This window comes from Rhinoraja longicauda, chromosome 15 (genome assembly GCF_053455715.1).
Source record: "Rhinoraja longicauda isolate Sanriku21f chromosome 15, sRhiLon1.1, whole genome shotgun sequence".
Classification (NCBI taxonomy): Eukaryota; Metazoa; Chordata; class Chondrichthyes; order Rajiformes; family Arhynchobatidae; genus Rhinoraja; species Rhinoraja longicauda.
In genome coordinates this window covers 47890031-47913495 of record NC_135967.1, presented here as the reverse complement: position 1 = coordinate 47913495, position 23465 = coordinate 47890031, and the positions used below count along the sequence as shown (strand labels likewise).

General features: G+C 45.7%; 1 protein-coding gene across 2 annotated transcripts in view; it reads right to left on the bottom strand.

The window, feature by feature from the left end:
- The window catches only part of LOC144600712 (sodium- and chloride-dependent neutral and basic amino acid transporter B(0+)-like), a 35808-nt gene extending 21287 nt beyond the window's left edge, over positions 1 to 14521 (bottom strand). For both annotated transcript variants that reach the window (XR_013548173.1, XM_078412623.1), the window contains exons 1-6: positions 14354 to 14521; positions 13745 to 13901; positions 10351 to 10482; positions 4799 to 4966; positions 4003 to 4141; positions 2166 to 2298 (exon numbers count right to left, since the gene is read on the bottom strand). Coding sequence is in view for 1 of the 2 variants with exons in the window: in XM_078412623.1 (XP_078268749.1) it covers positions 2166 to 2298; positions 4003 to 4141; positions 4799 to 4966; positions 10351 to 10482; positions 13745 to 13901; positions 14354 to 14425 (801 nt within the window). In the remaining variant the exon portion in view is untranslated. The remainder of the gene's footprint in view (positions 1 to 2165; positions 2299 to 4002; positions 4142 to 4798; positions 4967 to 10350; positions 10483 to 13744; positions 13902 to 14353) is intronic.
- Between the last annotated feature and the right edge of the window lie 8944 nt (positions 14522 to 23465).

Here is a 23465-nt window from a genome sequence, read left to right as displayed (position 1 = left end):
CTGCCACTTCCGTTATTTTTTGGAGGGTCGCTCTTTTGTGGCCTACACGGATCACAAACCTCTAACATTCGCTTTTTCTAAGGTTTCTGATCCGTGGTCGGCTCGCCAGCAGCGGCACCTCATCCTGATTTCGGAGTTCACCACCGATGTCCGTCATATTGCGGGTAGGCTTAACGCCGTTGCCGACGCCCTGTCCCGGCCGGCCATTCCCTCCGTAGCCGCGGTAGGGGGTGAGGTGGATTTCCAGGAGCTAGCGGAGGCTCAGCGCCTGGAAGGAACTGCCGCAGCGTACGCTTCCACAGCTTCGGGGCTGCGTTTGGAACAGGTGGCGTGCGGCCCCACAGGTACCAAGTTGTGGTGCGACATTTCCCTTCCACGCCCTCGCCCGGTGGTGCCGACCGCCCTGCGGCGTAAGGTTTTTGAGGCCATTCATGGCCTGGCACACCCGTCCATCAGGGCGACTTCAGCCATGGTGGCCGCCCGATTTGTCTGGCACGGCCTGCGGAAGCAGGTGGCAGCCTGGGCACGCGCCTGCATCCCGTGCCAGACCTCCAAGGTTCATCGCCATGTCCAGCCCCCATACCAGAGATTCGAGGTTCCCCCCGTCCGTTTTTACCACATCCATGTGGATTTGGTTGGCCCGTTGCCCTACTCCAGGGGCTATACTCATCTGCTGATGGTGGTGGATCGGTTTACACGTTGGCCGGAGGCGCTCCTATTGTCGGACACCTCGGCGGCCTCCTGTGTACGGGCCCTGGCGTTGCATTGGGTGGCCCGTTTCGGCGTCCCGGCTATCATCACCACAGATCGGGGGGCCCAGTTCACCTCGTCCCTCTGGGCCGCGCTGGCACAGTTGTATGGGTCTCGCTTACAGCAGACCACCGCCTACCATCCCCAATCCAACGGGATGGTGGAGCGCTTCCACCGGCAGCTGAAGGCGTCCCTCTGTGCCCGACTGACCGGCCACGATTGGACTGACCAGCTGCCTTGGGTCCTCCTCGGCATTTGCACGGCCCCGAAGGCTGAGCTGCGCACATCCTCGGCCGAGCTCGTCTACGGTTCGCCCCTGCGGGTGCCGGGTGACATTCTTCCCTCCACTCCCGCCCTGCCGCCGTCCGTCCCGTCGGTTTTGGGTTCCCTCCGGGCGCGGGTGGGGTCTCTGGCTCCAGTCCCGGCCTCCAGTCATGGAAGCACGGCAGTGCACGTCCCGTCGGACTTGCGGGACTGTGAGTTCGTGTTCCTCCGAAGGGATTCCCACCGCCCTCCTCTTCAGCCGGTTTACCAGGGCCCGTTCCAGGTGCTGAAAAGAGGGACTGTCACCTTCACCTTACAGGTGGGAACTCGTCAGGAGCTCGTTTCAGTATCCCGCCTCAAGCCGGCCCACTTGGACCAGGACCTCCCCGTGTCGGTGGCCCAACCTCCTCGCCGGGGCCGACCTGTGGCCGCCTCACTTGTCCCGCCAGCGGCGTCCTGTTTGCCACCTCTCGGCCCCCCGCCGCCTATGGCTGGGCCCAGGCCGCCGTTGTCGATCAAGCACCCCCCGTCGCCTACACCTGCAGGCCTCCCCTCCCCTCCAGTGGCCCTCCCCGCCTCCGGTCACGCTGGCGGTATCGGCCTCCCCTCTCCATACGCGTTCCGGACGGGAGGTCCGGGCGCCCGTGAGGTATGGTTTCGAGGGTTCTGGGAGGGGTCATGTAAAGACATACGGATTGGCCAGGGGGTCTCGAACCCTCGGATTGGCTGGCGGGTCACGAGGTGCGGCAGCACGGGGAATTCGTCAGCCTGGCGCCAAACTCTAGAGATTAGGTTGTAGTTAGTGTGTGTCCTGAACTAAAGTGTGTTGCGGTTTGTCACGGGTTTGGAACTGCAGAATAAACTCCGTTGGCAACATCACCCGGTTTCGGACTCACTACAACGGACTCCTGTAACATCATCAAAATGCAGCTTTTCCTCTGGAATGAATACGTGAGGAATTTTTCAATAAGTCAGCCATTTCCTTAATTTCTGTACTGTCATCTTTTTTAATTGGGATCCTTGTTTTGATATTAATTCCCTCTACAAGTTTCTTTGTGTGCTGCCCACAGTAATTTTAAAGCATATTTGTAAATGTGGACATCTGTACATTGTCACCAGTTTTTAGTGCTGTTTGTCAGCAATCATTTCACCTTTCCTGAAGATTTGATTCCTTTAGAAAGTGCTCCACAAACGATCAGCCAGGCCAGAAGCAGACAGAGGGCCAAGTACCAGACTATCTCCCCCGTCTCGCCCACTGAACTTGTGCGGCGTAAAACAAATTTTCTAAATAAAATGACAACAGAAGACATCGTGTATCAGTCGGCATTAAATAAAGAGCACAAAAATATTTTGCTAAATATACATGAATTTGCCCTTTCTGTTCTGGCCCTCTTCCATTGCAAGAGTGAGGCTGCTTGCAAACTGGAAGTATGCCCCTTCATATTCAGTTTGGGTGGCGTACAAACCAATGGAATGAATGTTCAATTCCTAGTGGCTTTCCATTTTAGCTAACTCACCTCCCAACAGCCCTGTTTCCCTCCTCTCTTCCCTTTGCCCCACCTGGATTATCACTCATTTCTCCCTTTCCCTTTCTCCCTGTTCCCATTCCCTTCCACCTATAACCCTCCCCGTTGGTTCACATTTCACACCTGTTCAGTCCTTGCCTCCTTACCTCACACTTTTAGTCTTCTCATCTCTGGCCATTGTACAACCATCTGCCAACCAAAAACCACCCTCAACTGTATCTACCCATCACTTGCCAATCTTTGGCCCAAGCCCACTTCTCTTTGGGCTTTCTCCACCTACTGCAACCAGTCTGAAGAAGGGTCCCAACCCCAATCATTGCCTATCCATATCCTCCAGAGATGCTGCCTGACCTGCAGAGTTACTCCAGTACTTTTTTTGTAAACCGGCATCTGCAGTTCCTAGTGTCTCCAGCATCTGCAGTCTATTTTGCCTCCACTTCAAAGCCTGGGTATGCCCTGCCTCATCAGCAAGCCAGACCCATCAGTGGGGTCACCATAGTGGGAGGGATGTGCTGGGAGTCCTCAACATTGAATCCAGATCCCATGTAATCCTGTGACATTGGGTACAATCACTGTCCTATTCCTCCCACTGTCCTCCCACATACTCTGTCAAATGTAAACACGCATCACATGACAGCCCCTTACGCATTTGCAACCACACAGAAAGTGAATCGTGCATGAAGAGCAGTGAACTCAGAGCACTAGACCTGCTGTTGAACGTGAGGTTGGGCTGGAATGACTCTATTTCAACTAGCAAGGATATGACGGGCTGAATGGCCTCCTCCTGTTGCAAATCTTCCATATTTTTTGGCAATGTTAAACATGGCAGCTTCATACAATTTAGTTATTGTCACAGGTTAATGAACGAACTGTATTCAGTTTGCCACTGCCTCAGAGCTCCAACAACCTGGGTCTCTGTTGGCTGTATGGATAGATTGATTGAAAAGTACAGCATGGAAATATTGGTCCACCGACTCCACACCGACAACTGAATGGCAGTTCACTCCCTACACATGAGAGGCAATTTGCAGAGGCCAATTAACCTACAAACTCAAACATCTTTGGAGATGTGGGAGTTCACTGTCCCTAGCGTGTATGGAGTGCATAAGAAAGTGGGATAACATAGAACTAGCGTGATCGTTGGTCGGTATGGACCTGGTGGGCCGAAGGGCCAGTTTCCATGCTGTATCTCCAAATTAAACTAAAGATGTTGGTGTAGCTAAACGTAACCCAACAGCTCATGATAAAACAGGAATCCCTCAACAAATGTGTAGGAAGGAACTGCAGATGGTGGTTTACACCAAAGATAGACACAAAGTGCTGGAGTAACTCAGCGGGACAGGCAGCATCTTTGGAGAGAAGGAATGGGTGACGTTTCGGGTTGAGGAAAGTTATTGATATAAATGTGAATGTATGAGGTGCCAGGTGGATGGATGGTGCCACTCTCTGCAACGTTACTTACTCCCAGTATTGTTCACTTGGGCCTTGGTGAGGAACATGGATTTCCGATCCATTGGAACAGGTTTTGTTGTTTGCCTGCAGCCAGGTTGTATTAACGACTTCTGAATAGCCGCTGTCCAGAGTGAGGTTGCAGAACGGATCTAGAAAACGTGGGGTGGGACATTTCACTGAGAACTATTTCTGTTAGTTTCTCTGCATCCTTACCAACATAATGGCACCCTTCATATAGCTGGCTGATCAAAACTGAACACTGTGCTCCAAGTATGGCCTCACCAATGTCTTCATAAGTTCATAAGTGATAGGAGCAGAATTAGGCCAATCGGACCTTCATGTCTACTCTGCCAGTCAATCATGGCTGATCTATCTTTCCCTCTCAACCCCATTCTCCTGCCTTCTCCCCATAACCCCTGACACCTGTACTAATCAAGAATTTATCTATCTCTGCCTTAAAAATATCCATTGACTTACCCTCCACAGCCTTCTGTGGCAATGAATTCCACAGATTCACCGCCCTCTGAATAAAGAAATTCTAAAGACTAAAGAGGACTAAAGAAAATGTACCAACAATGGAATAAAATGGCATTGAAAACACCCTTTCACGATCCAAAAACAAAACACTGTACATGTGACAACAATAAACATAAGCTGTATTTCAAGAATGAGTATATAATGATGCACAGTCCACAGGATGATGTGGGTATACTAGGAACAAAGCCCTCAGACCAAGGGGTGGACACATGGCCACTAGACAGATTACTGGGAATCCATTACATTACCCAACAGAGTTGGCTCAGTACCTCTGGGTGTCCGACTGCAGGTTTCATCCGCACCCCACCAGCTGAAGCAGTCTGACCACGGCAGGGGCGATTGGAAGGAGGCAAACAGGTAGAACAGGCTGTAGGCGATGATGCAGTTGTAGGTAATATCAATAATTGTACTGAAAAGGACCATAGTGATTCCCACACCTAGAAATAGAACAGAGTTTACCTGCAGATACTGTACTATTGCAATGTTTAAGAAATATTTAGACGGGTACAGGGATAGGACAGGTTTAGGGTGATATGGGCCAAATCCAGGCAGGTAGGACTAGTGTCGATGGGACATGTTGGCCGGTGCGGGCAAGTTGGGCCGAAGGGCCTGTTTCCACACTGTACAATAGACTCAATGACTCTATTACTCTATAACTATTTAATTGCAACAAAATATCTTTCATACAGATTCAGTTGATTGAAATCAGCTTTGTTCAGCTACTCTCTGGCACCATTATATTTTATGTTATAAATTATGTTTATATTATACTCATAGTCATACAGCACGAAAAGAAGCCCTTCTGCCCAACTCGTCCATGCTGTTCAAGATGCCCCATATAAGCCAGTCCCATTTGGCTGCGTTTTGCCCATATCCCTCTAAATCTTTTCTATCCACAAAATATTTTATAAATGTTGTTATCGTACATGCCTCAACTACCTTCTCTGGCAGCTTGTTCCATATACGCACCACCCTCTGAGTGAAAAAGTTGCCCTGCCAGTTCCTATCTCTCACCTTAAACCTGTCCTCTGGTTCTTGATGCCCCTACACTGGGTAAAAGACTATGCATTTACCTAACTATTCCCCTCATGATTTTATACGCCTCTCGTCTTCCTGTGCACAAAGAAATAAAGTCCTTGCCTGCCTAATCTCTCCCTATAGCACAGGCCCCTGAGTCCTGGCAACATCATTGTAAATCTCTGCACACTTTCCAGCTTAATTACATTGAAATTTTGAATTATTTCCCATATTGCTAAGACATGGAGAATGCACGATAACTGGCCTCTCGATAAATTGCCCCCAGTGTATGGGCAGTGGATGAGAAAATGGGATAACATAGAAGTAGCATGAACAGGATGATCGATGGTTGGTGCGGACTTGTTGGGCCGAAGGGCTAGTTTCCATGCCGTATCTTTCCTTTCCTTCCCTTTTGTTTGCATATGTGCAGAGCAAGAATGACCACAGTGCATGAAAACAGGGGCTTATTGAGTCACGGCAAACAGGAAGTGTCAGAGCGAGGTGCGGTGGGGGCCCAATCACGTGAGTGAGTGCGGACACCGAACAAGTGGTGCAGGGCGACCCGCACTGAGTGGACACTGATGTTGATGGACTGTGTGATAGACAGACCGGTCGACCAGCAGACACAGGGGAGCATCTTCTATCTCAGTGTCTTCTTGATCACCTGCTGAAGAGGCCTATACACATGGAAGCTCTTCATCACATGGTGTTGTATCTGTTGTTTCACCTGCTTGAACGATGGCTTCATCCGCCAGGGGAGCTTCTATCTCTTCCCTGGGTGTTCCGTCAGTTCACTTGTGTACATGGTCTAGATGTTCCATCTGAAAGTTCTAGTTCAGCCACTTGACTGTTACAATGCCAGACGACAGCTATTTGCCAGCTTTCTTCGTGCGCGAGTCGAGTGTAGACTTTGTCCTCAGTGCTAAATGTTTGCCGCCTGGTGTGGGTGTCATAGTTCCGCTTTATGACCTTTTGTTTGCTGCATATACCTTCCTGGATGGTTGGCTGTAGAAACTCGAATCAGGTACAGAAAGGGCGTTTGAACATGAATTCAGCTGGGGATGTGCCCGTTAATTCATTTGGAACAGACCGATAATGGAAAAGGAAACAACTTAATTTCGTCAACAAGTCACCTTGTGTTTGTTTCATGAGGCCTTGTCTCACCGTTTGCACTGCATGCTCAACAAGCCCATTTGGTGCTGCGTGATCAGGTGCTGTTGTCAAAGGCCATGCCTAATACCATTCTTCTCCACAGACTCCTTGAATTCTAAGCTTGTGAAAGCCATGCCGTTGTCAGATACAACCATTTTCGGAATGCCAAATGTAGCAAAGACTGGTCGTAATTTAGATACAGTAGTTGCCAAAGTACACAACATAAGAGTAGGTAGCGCCTCTATCCACTTCGAATGGGCAACAACAATAATCAGAAACCTGTATCCCCAATACAGTCCAAAATAATCAATATGAATGCGCTTCCAAGGGAATCGGGTCATGCCCACGGTTTAAAGGGAACCTTGGGGGATGCATTATGCATTGTCTGACAAATGGGACAAGCGCGTACCATATTCTTGATATCTCTATCAATTTTAGGCCACCACACTTAGTCTCTCGCCAGCGTCTTCATTCTAACAACACCAGGATGAGCAAGTCACAGAGTGTGTGGCTGTGGCCTTGAGGGCGAACAACTACTCGACTGTCCCATTATATACAGCCATCCTGTAGGCCTAGTTCATGTTGACGGCTTGTAAATGGTTGAAACTCAGGTGAAGGGCTGTCGGGCCAACCAACCTGTAAAGCCCTTTTAACCTGCAACAGTAGTGGATGGCGGGGTGAACTGCATTGAACGGAGGTACACCACAGATTGAATTTTCACCAATTGGTAATCTGCTTAAGGCATCTGCAACAACGTTTTCTTTTCCGGGTGTAAGCAGATAGTGCCCATCATTGCATTCTTTGTGACGACATCTGTTGGATACCACGTGGGTCTCCCATCAAGCCTAACAGCGGCTTATGCTCTGTGTGCTCACAAGGATGCCCAAATATGAATAAGTGGAAGCGTTTGATGCTAACATTAGAGCAAGGGCTCCTCGATCAAGTGAATAATTCATCTCCGCCTGAGATATAGTTCTTGATGCGAAAGCCATGGGCATCTATGTGCCGCACGGCATTCGATGCTTTAAGTACAGCGCCTCTCCATATGGTGAGACATCACATTTTATGATCAGAGGTATTTCTGGGTCATAATGCACCAACACCCAAGAGGAACTGAGGGCTGCTTTTATTTGTTCAAATGCCCTCTGTTCGGTTTTTGGCCAGACCCAGTGCTGGTCCTTCTGGAATAATTGGTACAAGGGCTTCAATACTGTAGCCAACTGATTTACTGTATGAACAGATTGTAACTAGCCCTGGTTAGCCTCAAGAGCGCAACTGTGCAACATTCTGTGGGCGTGGGACCTCTTTTATGGCTTTGATCTTGTGGTCCTGGGATGGACACCTGTTTTATCAACTCTAACGCCTAGGTAATCGACTGAGTTGGTCAGAAACGTGCACTTTTCACTCTAGTATAAAGCTGGCTTCCTCTAGGCGAGAAAGTACCCTGTCCAATGTTTCAAGATGGTGTGCCTCTGACGTACCGGTTACTAATATGTCATTAAGGTAAGTACACAGATAAGGGATATCCTTAACAAAGTTATCAATAAGTCACTGGAATATACCAGGGCCAGAACTCACTCTAAATGGTAACGGCTTGCAGCGAAATAGGCCCCGATGTATATTGATTGTTGTAATGTCCCACGACTCTTCGTCTAGCGTAGCTTGATTAAAGACATGTTTCAGGTCTAATGTTGAGCAGTGCTGTCCTCCTGAGAGGGATGCATATAAATCTTCAATTCGTGATAGGGGATACGTGTTCAATTTTATCGCAGTGTTGGCAGTTTGATTATAGTCACCCCAAATGCGAATGGATCCATCAGACTTGACGACTGGCACAATCACAACTGCCCACACAGAGTATGGCACTGGTTCAATCACACCCATTTTCTGTAGGCAGACAGTTCTTCCACCTTCGGGTCGACAGCGTAAGGCACTGGACGGGCTTTGTAAACTTTAGGCTGACAGTTTTTGCGCTGATGTTTCTGTAGTGGGGAGGTTAATGCTGGGCTTCCACTAAGACGGTTAATATAGGATAGAATAGATGGCATTTTCTTCATCCAATTTCTACGCAACTGTTGGCCTCCCCTGACCACATTCACTGGTAAGTGGAACAGGTCACCAGTCTGAACAACTTCTGCCGTAAAAACTCCAAGTACATCGCCACCATCTCCGGTGTAGCTGTGGAAGACTGAGTCTAGGCGCTGGTATTCGCAGTAATGACGACTCACCTATCAAAGTGACGGCTGAACCTGTATCCAGTTCAAACCTCACGGGTTGGTTGTCCACTGTCAGCATAACCACTTACGGAGGCTGGCTCTGACTTTTCGTCCCATAGGTTTTGAAAATGTTCCCCATGTCTATGTAACGGGCGTCTACTCATGTGGAGTTGTGAGTCGATGTTTGCCGTTTCCCCCCCAGTGCATTGCTTTGCAAAACATACCTTCTCGATGTGCCCTACCTTTCGACAGAACCTGCAAACGATGTTTTTGTGCTTGTAGTCAGACCACTGTCTGTGACTTTCACCGCAGCGAAGGCACCTTTGTGAAGATTGACATGGTCTTAGCTGTGAGTCACAGGTTAGTCGGCGATGGCAAACATAGACGTCTTTGGGAGGAGGTTCTTGGTCCCATATTGCTTGAATCAGCTGTGAATGATTAGGTTGAAGCTGGTAAGACCCTTATTCACTGCCTTCCCTATAACGAGCAGTGGAGCACGCCTTGTCCCAGGACAGCTCATGCTTTTCACACAAAAGGCTCTCGCATGTTTTTTCGTCACAGGTACTGATAGCCAACGCCTATGAACATGAGCATTGTTTGTTTGAACTTGTTCGGCTGGATATCTTTATGCTTGCATTCTTGAACAGCCAAAGTTAGTCTCGTAATAAAATCGGCGATGTTCTCTTCTGGAGCCTGTCGCAGCTGCGAGACTTGGAAGCGCGCTGTAAAAACATTGTCTTGCGCTCCCCAAGCGTTATCAAGAGCTGTAAATACGCTGGTCAAATCTGATTCATCTTGTAAGTGTAGTGCATCGAAGTATTTTTGACTGAGTTGGCCCAAGTGTACGTGAAACAGCTTGAGTTTCGTCGCTTCCTCCAGTCTCGCCGTTGGAGTCAAAATAGGTCGGAGTTGAATGTAATCCTGGAAGGCTTACTTGATGGACTGTGTGATATTCAGGCAAGTACGTGTGCACGTTCACTACTGGTGAGGGGTTGTGGCGCCTGCGTTCTCAACATGGTTCACCTTTCCATTCCATAATTTAAATAAACGTAAAGAAATACAACTTTATTTTTGATAAGTGGCCACATTTTGTGTTCATTAACTGACTGCTTGAAATGAAGAAATGAAAGCATTTGACTTTCTGTGTGTGTCTCCTCACAGTATATATCTGTCTTTGTAAAATGTACAACGAAAGAGTTAGGAAACAAAACTTTCACACGGTTGGTTAAAACCACAAGTTAGTTGGGAATTTATAGCTGAGTATTTGAATGAATTATGTATTATGACTATAATTTTTACACTATTATAAAATGCATAAAATTAATACAGCTAACCATTGCTTATCTTCCCCATTCCCCTCTCACACAGTACCAACATCACCCAATGTTTCTCCTTTATTTTATCATTAAACAGATGAAGACTAAATAAGCATTAACCTTGTAGCATTGGCACAGCTTTCCACACTGCAACAGGACCAAGGCTGGCAAACTGCCCAAGGGAGGTTTCCAAGAAAAACATTGGCATCGCAATAAGTACCAGCATGACTGTGTAGGGAATGAGAAAAGCTCCTGGAAAACAGGGGAAGGGAGAGGTGAATTAACCCGTACAACGCAGTCAAGCAAGAGCAGACACAGGAACTGCTGATATTGGGTGGCACGGTGATGCAGTGGCTAGAGCAGCTATCTCACAGTGCCAGGGACCCCAGTTCGACCCTGACCTCAAATGCTGTCTGTGTGGAGTTTGCACGTTCTCCCTGTAACTGTATAGCTTTTCTCCGGATGCTCGTTTCCTCCCATGTCCCAAAGACATGTGGGTATGTAGGTTAATTGGCCTCTAAAGTGCCCTTAGCATGTAGAGAGTGGATGAGAAAGTGGAATAACATAAAACTAGTGTAAGCAGGTGATCGATGGTCGGCAAGGACGATGGGCCTGTTTCCATGCTGTGGCTCCAAACAAACTTAAACTAAACTCAGTGGGTTAGACAGCTTCAGAATCTGAAGAATGTGTGTAGACCCAAAATGTCACCTGTCCATGTCCTCCAGAGATGCTCCTTGACTTGTTGAGTTACTCCAGCACATTGCGTCTTTTTTCTTAAACCAGCAGCTGCAGTTCCATGAGTCTATATTCTGTAAATATACACCATCAGTCCCTGCAATGCACTTTCAAATAGAGTCGCAAATAGTAATAGGCACTAAATGAATGCAGCACACCATCATGGTCACATTGTGTACTGTGGATCCATTATCATGGCTGATTACGCAATTGTACTTCCAACTGAAACTCCTCTGCATAGATTTTGATCCTGGAATTGGAAGGAACCAACATGCATGAATAGATGACTAGAGCATCAAATGCAGCATTCCTTGAGCTTTGTTATAATTTTTGGATTAAACTACACTGATTTTGTTGAAACTTTATCTTCAGCTTCATCCAGTAGAACCCCAGTCTAAGTATTTTCCTTAAAGCAGGACTGGTGTACCTGATGGATTGGCTCTGGCATTCTTATTGATCAATTGAGATCCTTGTAAGTTTAGAGATACATCGTGGAAACAGGTCTTTCAGCCCACCAAATCCATGCCGACCATCGATCACCTATACACACTAGTTCCATGTTATCCCACTTTCTCATCCACTCCCTACACACCAGAAACTATTATCAAAGGCCAATTAACCAACAAAACCGCACGTCTTTGGAATGTGAGAGCTAACCACAGCACCCGGAGAAAACCAACACAGACACAGGGAGAACTATGGGTGCTCTCTGTGTGGAGTTTGTACATTCTCCCAATGACCACGTGAGTGCTCAGGTTTCCTCCTATATTCCAAAGACGATCGTAGACAGGTTTGTAGGTTAATTAGCTTTGGTTGCAAATTGTCCTTAGTGTGTTGAAGGGCCTATTTCCGCGCTGTATCTCTAAACTAAACTAAACATGCAAACTCCGTGTAGACAGCACCCGTACTCAGGATCGAATCTGGGTCTCTGGCGCTGAGAGTTAGCAGCTCTACTGCTGGACCTCTGTTCATTAGTTAATTTTTACCAATTGCCTCTCTCACTGCCAACACACAAGAACGTTATCGTGGACACAATGATAAAGATTGGGATACAGATGACTACCCACATCAACACGACTAATAATAATAATAATAATAATAATAATAATAATATTTTCTTTTATTCGTCCCACACCGGGGAAATTTACAGTGTTACAGCAGCAAAGTGGATAGCAAGAGATCAAGATGCGCTATACAGAAAGGGCCAGGGCAGAGTTTATCATTCATTATAAATAAATAAAAGATACATAAATTGCCATCAGTTTTCCGTGTGTTCTTAGCTGTTATTGTTGACTGGTCGGCTGGGAGCAGTGCTGGTTGTGCGGTCTCACAGCAGCGGGAAGGAAGGACCTCCTATATCTCTCCTTCATGCACTTGGGGTGAAAAAGTCTGTCAGTGAAGGAGCTAATCAGTGCAGTGACAGTGTCCTGCATGGGATGGGAGTCGTTGTCCAGCAGCAATGTTAGCTTTGCCATCATCCTCCTCTCTCCCACCGCCTGCACTGAGTCGAGGGAGCAACCCAGGACAGAGCTGGCCTTCCTGACCAGCTTGTCAAGTCTCTTCCCTTCCACCGCTGAGATGCTGCTGCTCCAGCAGACCACTCCATAGAAAATGGCCGATGCAACCACCGTGTTGTAGAAGGTCCTTAGGAGTGCCCCCTGCACCCAAAGGACCTGAGTCTCCTTAGCAGATAAAGTCTGCCCTGGCCCTTTCTGTATAGGCCATCGGTGTTTTCAGTCCAGTCCAGTCTCCCGGAGATAGAAGATATATCCTGGTTCTCTCCTGTTTGTCATCTACATATTGCCCTAGTGATAAACCATCTAAATACATCCCTGGGAGCTGAACTTGCACACTTGGAAGCCCTTGCAGAGGTATTTGCATCATCTTTAGTCACAGCTGAAGCTCTGGAAGATTGAAGAATGGTTTATTTTAAAAGGACAGCAAGGATGAGCAAGGGAACATTCTGACTGCACATTAATGCATCAGGTTTGCTGACCTCTTAAGGTCAAGCCTCATTTATGTTACCAAGATGGACAAGGATGGTAAAGAACGCTTTTGCTATTTATCCATGTCTTCCAGAGATAACGCCTGACCCGCTCAGCTCTGAGGTTTTTTTGCCCTTCATCAATCAGGGTATTGAGTATAGTACTTGGGATATGATGTTATAGTTGTACAAGATGTTGGTGAGGCAGTATTAGCAGTACTGTGTTCACTTTTGGTCATCCTACTGTTGGAAGGTTGTCATTAAGATGAAAAGAGTGCAGAGAAGATTTATGAGGGTGTTGCCAGGACTTGAGGGACTGATGTACACGTGACTCCAGACCTTCAGAGTGGTGTTTGCTTTCAATGTCCCCAGAAAAACAAGCAGTGAGGAATAAATCATCATCCTCATTCTGGGAAACAAGACATTATAAACAACCAACAATTCAATGGTTCAGCAAAACGCACAGTGCTAAAGTAACTCAGCGGGTCAGTCAGCATCTCTGGAGGACATGGATAGGTGATGTTTTGTGTCAGGACTCTTCTTCAAACTGATTACAGTAGGGAAAAAAATCTGGAAAAAATAGGTGAGTGTGGGATCAAGCCTGGCAAGAGATAGGTGGATACAGGTGAAGGGAGGTTTGACAGTTCAGAGATTCAGTTTATCATTCATTTCATCATTACAGTTTGACAGTAAAATATTTATCTCAAACATTGGATTTTACATTCTGTTAAACCAATGCATTCTTTCCTTTATTATTATCTTTCCTTCGCGTGGATTGTGAACTATCTACAGTACCTCCTCCGTTCTTGTACGCCAGGTAAGGGAATCTCCAGACATTGCCCAAACCCACAGCACAGCCGATCATTGAGAGCAGGTATTCGGTCTTCGAGGACCAGTTGCCTCGCTCCACGTTTTCATCACGTTCACCCACGTGTTCACTGCTGGGGGAAACCTAAGGAAAGAGAGGGAATGACTGAAAAGTTATACACAACCTAACTAGAACTCTGCAAAGAATAGTTTTCACATAATACAGTAAATCCAGCTATAGAAAGAAACTGCCGATACTGAAATCTTGAGCAAAACACAAAGTGCTGGAGGAGCTCAGCAGGTCAGGCAGCATCTGTGGAGGGAATGGATGGGTGATGGTTCGGTTTGAAAGGGTCCTAACCAAAAGCTTCATCTATTCATTACCTCCACAGATGCTGCCTGGCACGTTGAGTTCTTTCAGCTCTTTGTGCTTTGTTGAATATTCAGCTCTTCTTTAATTGGCAGGTAATAGTTGGTATTTTGGTCACTAAATCCCAGAGTGAGACTTTCCAATTTGTAATAATTCAAATTTCCAAATCCACAGTATCCCTCAGGTCTTATGTCAGTTTATACTGGAGTTTGTTAAAAAATACTCACTGTGTCATCTGGAGGGTGTGTTTGATAGTCGTTCTGTGAGAGACGAACTAAAGGTAAAGCCTGCTTGTCCATTTTTGGACATTAATGAATAATAACCTATTTACCATGTGATTCTGTATCCAGTTTATGGGGAACAATTTTGTTGAAATGTCTTGTGCCTTTCAACTGCTCTTAGCATCTGCTGAATAGTCCGACCAGCGGATATTTACTAAAGGGTGCAAAGTACAATGAATGCCATGGAAAGACCCCAGTCCGTTATGCAGTGTATAATTTAAATGCTCTGTTTGCTCTGATTAGTTAGATCCAAGGTCCCAGAGTCCGTTGACAACCAAATGGGCAATATCTCCATTTGTATTATCTTTAGAACTTAAAGGACCAAAGTACAGTTATTCTTTATCAATTGTTTTATTGACAAGGGAGCAGTAAAATTTGAAAACTGATGCAAAGAGCAGGGGAAGAGAACATTAAAGGGCCTGTCCCACTTAGGTGATTTGAAGGTGACTGCCGGTGACTAGGCTGTCACTGAACGTTTGCCGGGGTGTCGTGGGCATGACCGTGAGGAGTCTTCAAAGAATCATAGCGGATCTCGGTGTGTCGCTGAGAGATTTTCCAGATAGAAATTTCTCGGCGACAGCTGGCTTGTCGCCAGGTATCGTAGCTTATTGCGGGCGCTGTCTGTCGCACACTGTCCCCAGGTTTGCTAGGTTGTGGCAGATGCATTTAGAAGCACGCAATATTAAATTAAGAAAAGGCATTTGAAGATACCAGAAGATAGTTTTGTTTAACCAATTTATTTACCGTCAGGACAGTTTGATGGTCAGGTAAGCGTGGGAATTCCGCGATGTTTCTGAAGACGGTGTAATCACTTAGCCAGGTGCTAGTTTCACAAAAAAAGTAACATTCAACTACGGGTCTCTTTACACCTGAAGTTACATCTGTAATACCACGTTCTGGCTGAGCTGCCATCCATTTATTTAAGTAGGGCCGTAAAACTATGCATATTAAACTAGAATAAAAGCTGCAGGTAGAACAGATGCAAAAGTTTTGAATGAACAGATGGCGGTTCAAAGTTGCGCGCTAAATAAAAGTTTAACACTTTTAGCTCAACCTGCAATTATTTTTTATTTTTTAAAAGACTATTAAAATATTTTTTTTCAACGTAATTAAAACTCGAGCTTCCAGCCAAAAGTTAAACTTTGTGAATTTAACACCTTGAGCGGTTAACAGTAGTTCCAGCGAGGAGCCTGACTGGTGAATCTGGTGTGGCTTACTGTCGGGAAACCTTCACCCTGAATCCAATAGGGAGGTTTAAATAAAAGGCGATAACTAGCAAATGCTACAAAATAAAATATTCAAAGCAAGTTTTTTTTTAAACCGTGTGGAGGAAGGAACTGCAGATGCTCCAAAGACGTACAGGTATGTAGGTTAATTGGCTGGGTAAATGTTAAAAAAATTGTCCCTCGTGGGTGTAGGATAGTGTTAATGTACGGGGATCACTGGGCGGCACGGACTTGGAGGGCCGAAAAGGCCTGTTTCCGGCTGTATATATATGATATGATATGCTGGTTTACACTGAAGATGGAATATGTGAATTTCGGTCGGGACCCTTCTTCAGACTGAGAGTCAGGGGAGAGAGAAACTAGAGATCTGAAGAGATTCAAAGAAGATCTTAAATAACGTTGCACTATCAAACCTCCCTACGGAAGTGGCGAAATGTACATCGGCAGGTTACCTCATCTCTGTGGAGAAGGAATGGGTGACAATTCAGGGTCGATACCGTACTTCAGACCAAAGGTCTCGACCTGAAACGTCACCTATTCCTTCTCTCCTGACACGCTGCCTGGCCTGCTGAGTTACTCCAGCTCTTTTTGTCTATCTTTGTTTGTCACATGTGTTCTGTACGACCTGATTCGGCATTGTCGTGATCATTGTCGTAGGGTAAAAGAAAATTTCGGCGATCTGCTACGACTTTGACAGTCGCCGGCAGTCGCCTAAAAAATCGCCTAAGTGGGACAGACCCTTTACTTAACACAGGGCTTTCCTTCTCTAACAGCAGAAAGTTATTGCAACGACTCCAAAATATTTCCACTGTCCAGTTAACATTTTGGAATGGATTTCACTCCCCCCCAGCAGAGACTTTCTTTTCCAGTTCCATCAAACGGTCTGATCTAGTTACGCTGGCACTGTCTGAGTCAGCTCCAGTTATAGTGACTACCTGGCGCGGTGGCACGGCGCTAGAGTTGCTGCCTTACAGCACCAGAGACCTGGGTTTGATCCTGACGTTCTCCCCGTGACCACATGGGTTTTCTCCGGGTGCTCCGGATTCCTCCCACACTCCAAAGATGTACAGGTTTCTAGGTTAATTGGCTTCGATTAAAAAAATCATAAAATGTCCACAGTGTTCTAGTGTGTAGGATAGGGCGAGCTTACAGGAATCGCTGGTCAGCGTGGACTCGGTGGGCCAAACAGTATACTTCCACGCTGTATCTCTAAACTAAACTAAACTCAATGTGTAGGAATGAACTGCAGATGCTTATGGATTCAACACTACTTTAGCTTACGGAAAGGCCATTCACAAGCCTGATAATAGAGGGGACAAAGCTGTTCCCGAGTCAGGTAGTGCACGCTTTCAAGCTTCTATACCTTCTGTTGGACATAAGTGGGGAGAAGAAGGAATGACTGCCATTGGGCACATCATTGATTTCCTGAGACAGCATAAAGTGTAGATGGAATCAATGGTGCAGACTCTCGTCTGTATAATGGTCTGGGTTATATTGTAGTGTATATAATGGTGACTGTAAGAACTGAGCACCAGGAGGTGTGATTTGAGTGTTGTGATATATTCACATCTTATCAGTCCCGTGAATATGTGCATGAGTATGCACAGTATATTTTTGTAAAATGTAGAAGACCTACACTGGCAACTGAAACCTGTGTTTGTTTCTGTCCGTGACATACTGCAATATCTTACAAATGGCGATGAGGATTGGATCAAATTTGTGAACTCCACCTTTAAATTCAGTGCAGAACTGTTTTGCAATATGCAGTATTATTTAACATTTGAAAAGGCAAATATCGAGCTTCGTCGCAGGTGTTTGTGAACTGGACACGATAGTCTGCAGATCCTTCTTTGCATGCGACTGTAGTGTAAAACACAGCTGCACGAATCTTCTAGAGATTGTCAGGCCAACTTTGTGTTTCGTGCTAACATGGTGTCCATGGGATACGTTGGACGACTAAGGACTTTCGACAAGAACCGTGAGCGAATGGAAATGTTTGGTCATAAGATCATAAGTGATAGGAACAGAATTAGGCCATTCGGCCCTTCAAGTCTACTCTGCCATTCAATCATGGCGGCTGATCCATCTCTCTCTCCAAACACCATTCTCCTGCGTTCTCCCCATAACCCCCGGCACCCATGCTAATCAAGAATCTATCTATCTCTGCTTTAAAAATATCCATTGATGGCCTCCATAGCCTTCTGTGGTAAAGAATTTCACAGATTCACCACCCTCTGACAATAGACAATAGACAATAGGTGCAGGAGTAGGCCATTCAGCCCTTCGAGCCAGCACCGCCATTCAATGCGATCATGGCTGATCACTCTCAATCAGTACCCCGTTCCTGCCTTCTCCCCATACCCCCTCACTCCGCTATCCTTAAGAGCTCTATCCAGCTCTCTCTTGAAAGCATCCAACGAACTGGCCTCCACTGCCTTCTGAGGCAGAGAATTCCACACCTTCACCACTCACTGACTGAAAAAGTTCTTCCTCCTCATAAAGATATTCCTCCTCATCTCCTACCTAAAAGAACGTCCTTTAATTCTGAGGCTATGACCTCTTGTCCTAGAGTGGAACTAGCCCACTAGTGGAAACATCACAATTTTGGGACATTCTGGACTGAGCATAAAACCAGGCCATCAGAGAATATAAAAAGGTCATCTATTAACTGAAATTGGGTCTGAAGTTTATGCAACTCTCATTAATATCCTAGCCCCGGAGAAAGCAAAGAATGTTTCATTTGAAACTGTTGTTTCATGTTTCAAAACTTAATGCTTCCTTCAACCCTATGCCCACTCAATTTCACTCAAGCAACCAGAAGTCTGGTGAGACTGAGGGCGAGTACATTATCTCATTGAAGAAGTTATCTCTATACTGCAATTTTGGGACATTTCTGGACTGAGCTTTGCGTGATAGATTTGAATGCAGATTGCTGGATGAGCGAATCCAATCAAAATTACTGAACACACCAGCCCTTACGTTTGCTTTGCATACAAAACTGCCTAGGCCATGGAGATGGCATCTCAAAGTGCATGTGAGGTTCCAGCAGTACATGCGGGCACAGTCAACAGTCAAAAGTCAAAAAGCAGTTCCAAAACACAAGCATGACAGGATAGGGAAAAAGCCTTCACAGCAAAGTCATGGAAAAAGCACAGGTACGTACTATCGATGCAATGGACAACAGAAAGCAAATAAATGCCAGTTCAAGGTCTCTATGTGCTCAAAGGAAAGGCCACATTGCGTCAGCATGCCAAGTACCATCATAGGACAAAGCAAATCAAAACCAAACACGTGGGATTCACAACCTCAAAGAACAGTCAGAGAATAAACTTGGCCTATACTGTACTTACACACTGGTAAGGGAGATTTTCAAACAAAGGTCTAATTACCACACGTATTGATATGGCTGCTGATTGTACAATTATAAGCCGAGACACCTATGAATCCAAGTTTAGCAATACACCTCTCTCTCAAACAAATGTTCAGCTGAAAACGTACTAAGGAGAAGTATTGGAGACATGTGGATAGTGTGTGATGTACGACACTAAGGCAAGACTCTGAAGCTGCCAATAGTTGTCACAAGCTATGTCAATAGGGCAACGTTGATGGGCAAAAATTGGCTCAGCGTACTGAAACTGGATTGGAAATCGGTATTCCAAGTTGAAGCGGCAACAAAACTGGATCAGTTGTTGGAAAAACATCATGCTTTGTTCAAGGACAGCTATGATGGTATAAAGGGTGAGCAAGCACACATCAGGATTCTGCCCGAAGTGAAATCGGTCTACTGTAGACTGCGACCAGTGGCGTATTCACTGAAAAGTATAGTGGAAGCTGAAATCAAAAAGTTGGAACAAAACGGTGTGCTCTTTAAAACAGATCACAGTGATTGGGCAGCTCCAATAGTAGTGGTGAGATTGTGTGGAGACTATAAAGTGACCATCAATCAGGCAGTAGATGATGAACAATATCCATTACCAACCTCACAAGATTTGTACGCTGAACTTACTGGTTCCAAGTTATTTTCTAAGCTAGACCTATCACATGCATACGCCCGGCTAAATGGTGACTGTAAGAGCCTTTGCCTCGTAGCGTGAGCAAATGCAAATGTTTGTCATAAGGTCATAAGTGATAGGAACAGAATTAGGCCATTCAGTCCATCAAGTCCACTCCACCATTCAATCATGGCTGATCCATCTCCCCCTCCTAACCCCATTCTTCTGCATTCTTCCCATAACCCCCGACACCCACACTAATCAAGATTCTAAGGTATCACAAAATGCTGGAGTAACTCAGCGGGTCAGGCAGCATCTCAGGAGAAAAGGAATGGATGACGTTTCGGGTCGAGACCCTTCTTCAGACTGATGTCAGGGGAGGGGGCGGGACAAAGATAGGATGCAGCAGGAGACAGGAAGACATTGGGAGAACTGGGAAGGGGGAGGGGAAAGAGAGGGACAGAGGAACTATCTGAAGTCAGAGAAATCAATATTCATATCGCTGGGGTGTAAGCTGCCCAAGCGAAATATGAGGTGCTGTTCCTCCAATTTGCAGTGGGCCTCACTATGACAATGGAGGAGGCCCATGACAGAACGGTCAGACTGGGAGTTGAAGTGCTCAGTCACCGGGAGATCAGGTTGGCGGACTGAGCTAAGGTGTTGAGCGAAACAATCGCCGAGTCTGCGTTTGGTCTCGCCGATGTAGAGAAGTTGGCATCTGGAACAGCGGATACAATAGTTGAGGTTGGAGGAGGTGCAGGTGAACCTCTCCCTCCTATCAAGAATCCATCTATCTCTACCTTAAAAATATATATTGATGGCCTCCACTACCTTCTGTGGCAAAGAATTCCACAGATTCCCACCCTCTGACTAAACGTATTCCTCGTCATCTCCTACCTAAAAGAATGTCCTATAATTCTGAGGCAATGACCTCTAGTCCTAGACTCTCTCACTAGTGGGAACATCCTCTTCACACCCACTCTATCCAAGCCTTTCACTATTCTGTATGTTTCAATGAGGTCCCCCCACATTCTTCTAAACTCCAGTGTGTACAGGCCCAGTGCTGACAAATGCTCATCATATGCTTATTTAGTACAATTAATATTATTGAAGCTGAAGAAATGGAGGATGGTGATCAAGTGCAGGAGCACAAAACCAGGCCATCAGAGAATATAGAAAGGCCATCTATTAACTGAAACTGGGCCTGAAGTTTAAGCAACTCTAACTAATATCCTAGACCCGGAGAAAGCAAACAGTGTTTCATTTGAAACTGGTGTTTCAATATTTCAAAACTTGATGCTCCCTTCAACCCTATGCCCACTCAATTTTACTCAAGAAACCAGAAGTTTGGTGAGACTGTTGAAGAAGTTATCTCTATTCTGCAATTTTGGGACATTTCTGGATTGAGTGCGTGATAGATTTGAATGCAGATTGCTGGATGAGCGAATCCCATCAAAATTACTGAACACACCAGCCCTTACGTTTGCTTTGCATGCAAAACTGCCTTGGCAATGGAGTTGGCATCTCAAAGTGCCACTGCTACACAGGTGGTTTTAAAATTAAATAGTGGGGCGGGGGGTTTCAAATGGGATAGACAAGGATGGAGTTAAAGGGAAAGAGAGTATAGGAAAAATTAAGAAAGACCCCAGAATTAAAGGGACAGAAAGCTCACGAAGCAATAGGAGAGAATGGCCAAATGTAATAGGAATCGATGTGGAAGCTGAGATGAGCAAAGGATTAAAAGTACTATATATGAATGCGCAAAGTATAAGAAGTAAAGTGAATGAACTTGAGGCTCAGTTAGAGATTGGTAGGTATGACATTGTGGGGATTATAGAGAGATGGCTGCAGAAGGATCAGGACTGGGAACCGAATATTCAGGGTTATACATCCTGTAGAAAGGACAGGCAGGTGGGCAGAGGAGGTGGGGTAGCTCTGTTGGTGAGGGATGGAATTCAGTCCCTTGCGAGCGGTGACATTGGGACTGATAATGTAGAGTCACAGTGGATAGAGTTGAGGAATTGTTAAGGAAAGAATGGGAGTTATCTATAGACCCCCAAACAGTTGCCTAGTTATAGTGTGTAAGTTGCAGCAGGAGTTAATATTGGCATGTAACAAAGATAATGCCACTGGGGTTGTGGGGGATTTCAATATGTAGGTAGACTGGGAAAATCAGGTTGGTTCTGGACCCCAAAAAAGGGTGTTTGTAGAGTGCCTCTGAAATGGATTCTTACAGCAGCTTGTACTAGAGCCTACCAGAGAGAAGGCAATTTTGGATTTAGTGTTGTCCAATGAACCAGATTTAATAAGGGAACTCAAGGTAAAGGAATGCTTGGTGGCAGTGACGATAATATGATCAGTTTTAATCTGCAATTTGAGAGGGAGAAGGTTAAACCAGGAATGCCAGTGTTGCCGTTGAACAATGGGGACTATGAAGGTATGAGAGAGGAGCTGGCCAAGGTTGAATGGAAAAGGATCCTAGCAGAATGACAGTGGAACAACAATGGCAGGAATTTCTGGGCATAATCCAGAAGATGCAGGATCATTTCATTCCAAAGTGGAAGAAAGATTCTTAGGGGAGTCAGGGGCAACTGTGGCTGACAAGGGAAGTTAGAAATGGAGTAACACTAAAGGAAAAGTTGTATAAGATAGCAAAGAGTAGCGGGAAGCCAGAGAGGTGGGCAACTTTCAAAGGACAACAGAAGATAGCAAAAAGGGTAATACAGGCTAAAAAGATGAGGTACGAAGCGAAGCTGGCCAAGAATATAAAGAAGTACAGTAAAAGCTTCTTTTGGTATGTTAAGAGAAAAAGATTAGTAAAGACAAATGTGGGTCCCTTGAAGGCAGAAAGAGGTGAAATTATTATGGGTAACAAGGAAATGTCAGAAGCGTTGAACAGGTACTTCGGATCTGTCTTCACTAAGGAAGGCGCAAACAATCTCCCAGGTGTACTAGTGGAAAGAGAATCAAGGGAGACGGAGGAACTGAAAGAAATTTGCATTAGACTGATGGGACTGAAGGCTGATAAATCCATAGGGCCTGATGGTCTGCATCCCAGGGTACTTAAGGAGGTGGCTCTAGAAATAGATTCAGGATCAGTTCCTGTGGATTGGAGGGTAGCTAATGTTATCCCACTTTTCAAGAAAGGAGCGAGAGAGAAAACTGGGAATTATAGACCAGTTAGCCTGACATCAGTGGTGGGGAAGATGCTGGAGTCAATTATAAAAGAAGAAATTGCGGAACATTTGGATAGCGGTAACAGGATCGTTCCGAGTCAGCATGGATTTACGAAGGGGAAATCATGCTTGACTAATCTTCTGGAATTTTTTGATGATGTAACTAGGAAAATGGACAAGGGAGAGCCAGTGGATGTAGTGTACCTGGACTTTCAGAAAGCCTTTGATAAGGTCCCACATAGGAGATTAGTGGGCAAGACTAGAGCACATGGTATTGGGGGTAGGGTGCTGACAAGGATAGAAAATTGGTTGGCAGACAGGAAACAAAGAGTAGGGATTAACGGGTCCCTTTCAGAATGGCAGGCAGTGACTAGTGGGGTACCACAAGGTTCGGTGCTGGGACCACAGCTATTTACAATATACATTAATGACTTAGATGAAGGGATTAAAAGTTGACACAAAGCTGGGTTGCAGTGTGAACTGTGAAGAGGATGCTATGAGGATGCAGGGTGAAGTGCACAGGTTGCGTGAGTGGGCAGATGCATGGCAGATACAGTTTAATGTAGATAAATGTGAGGTTATCCACTTTGGTGGAAAGAACATGAAGGCAGATTATTATCTGAATGGTGTCAGGTTAGGAAATGGGGAAGTACAAAGAGATCTG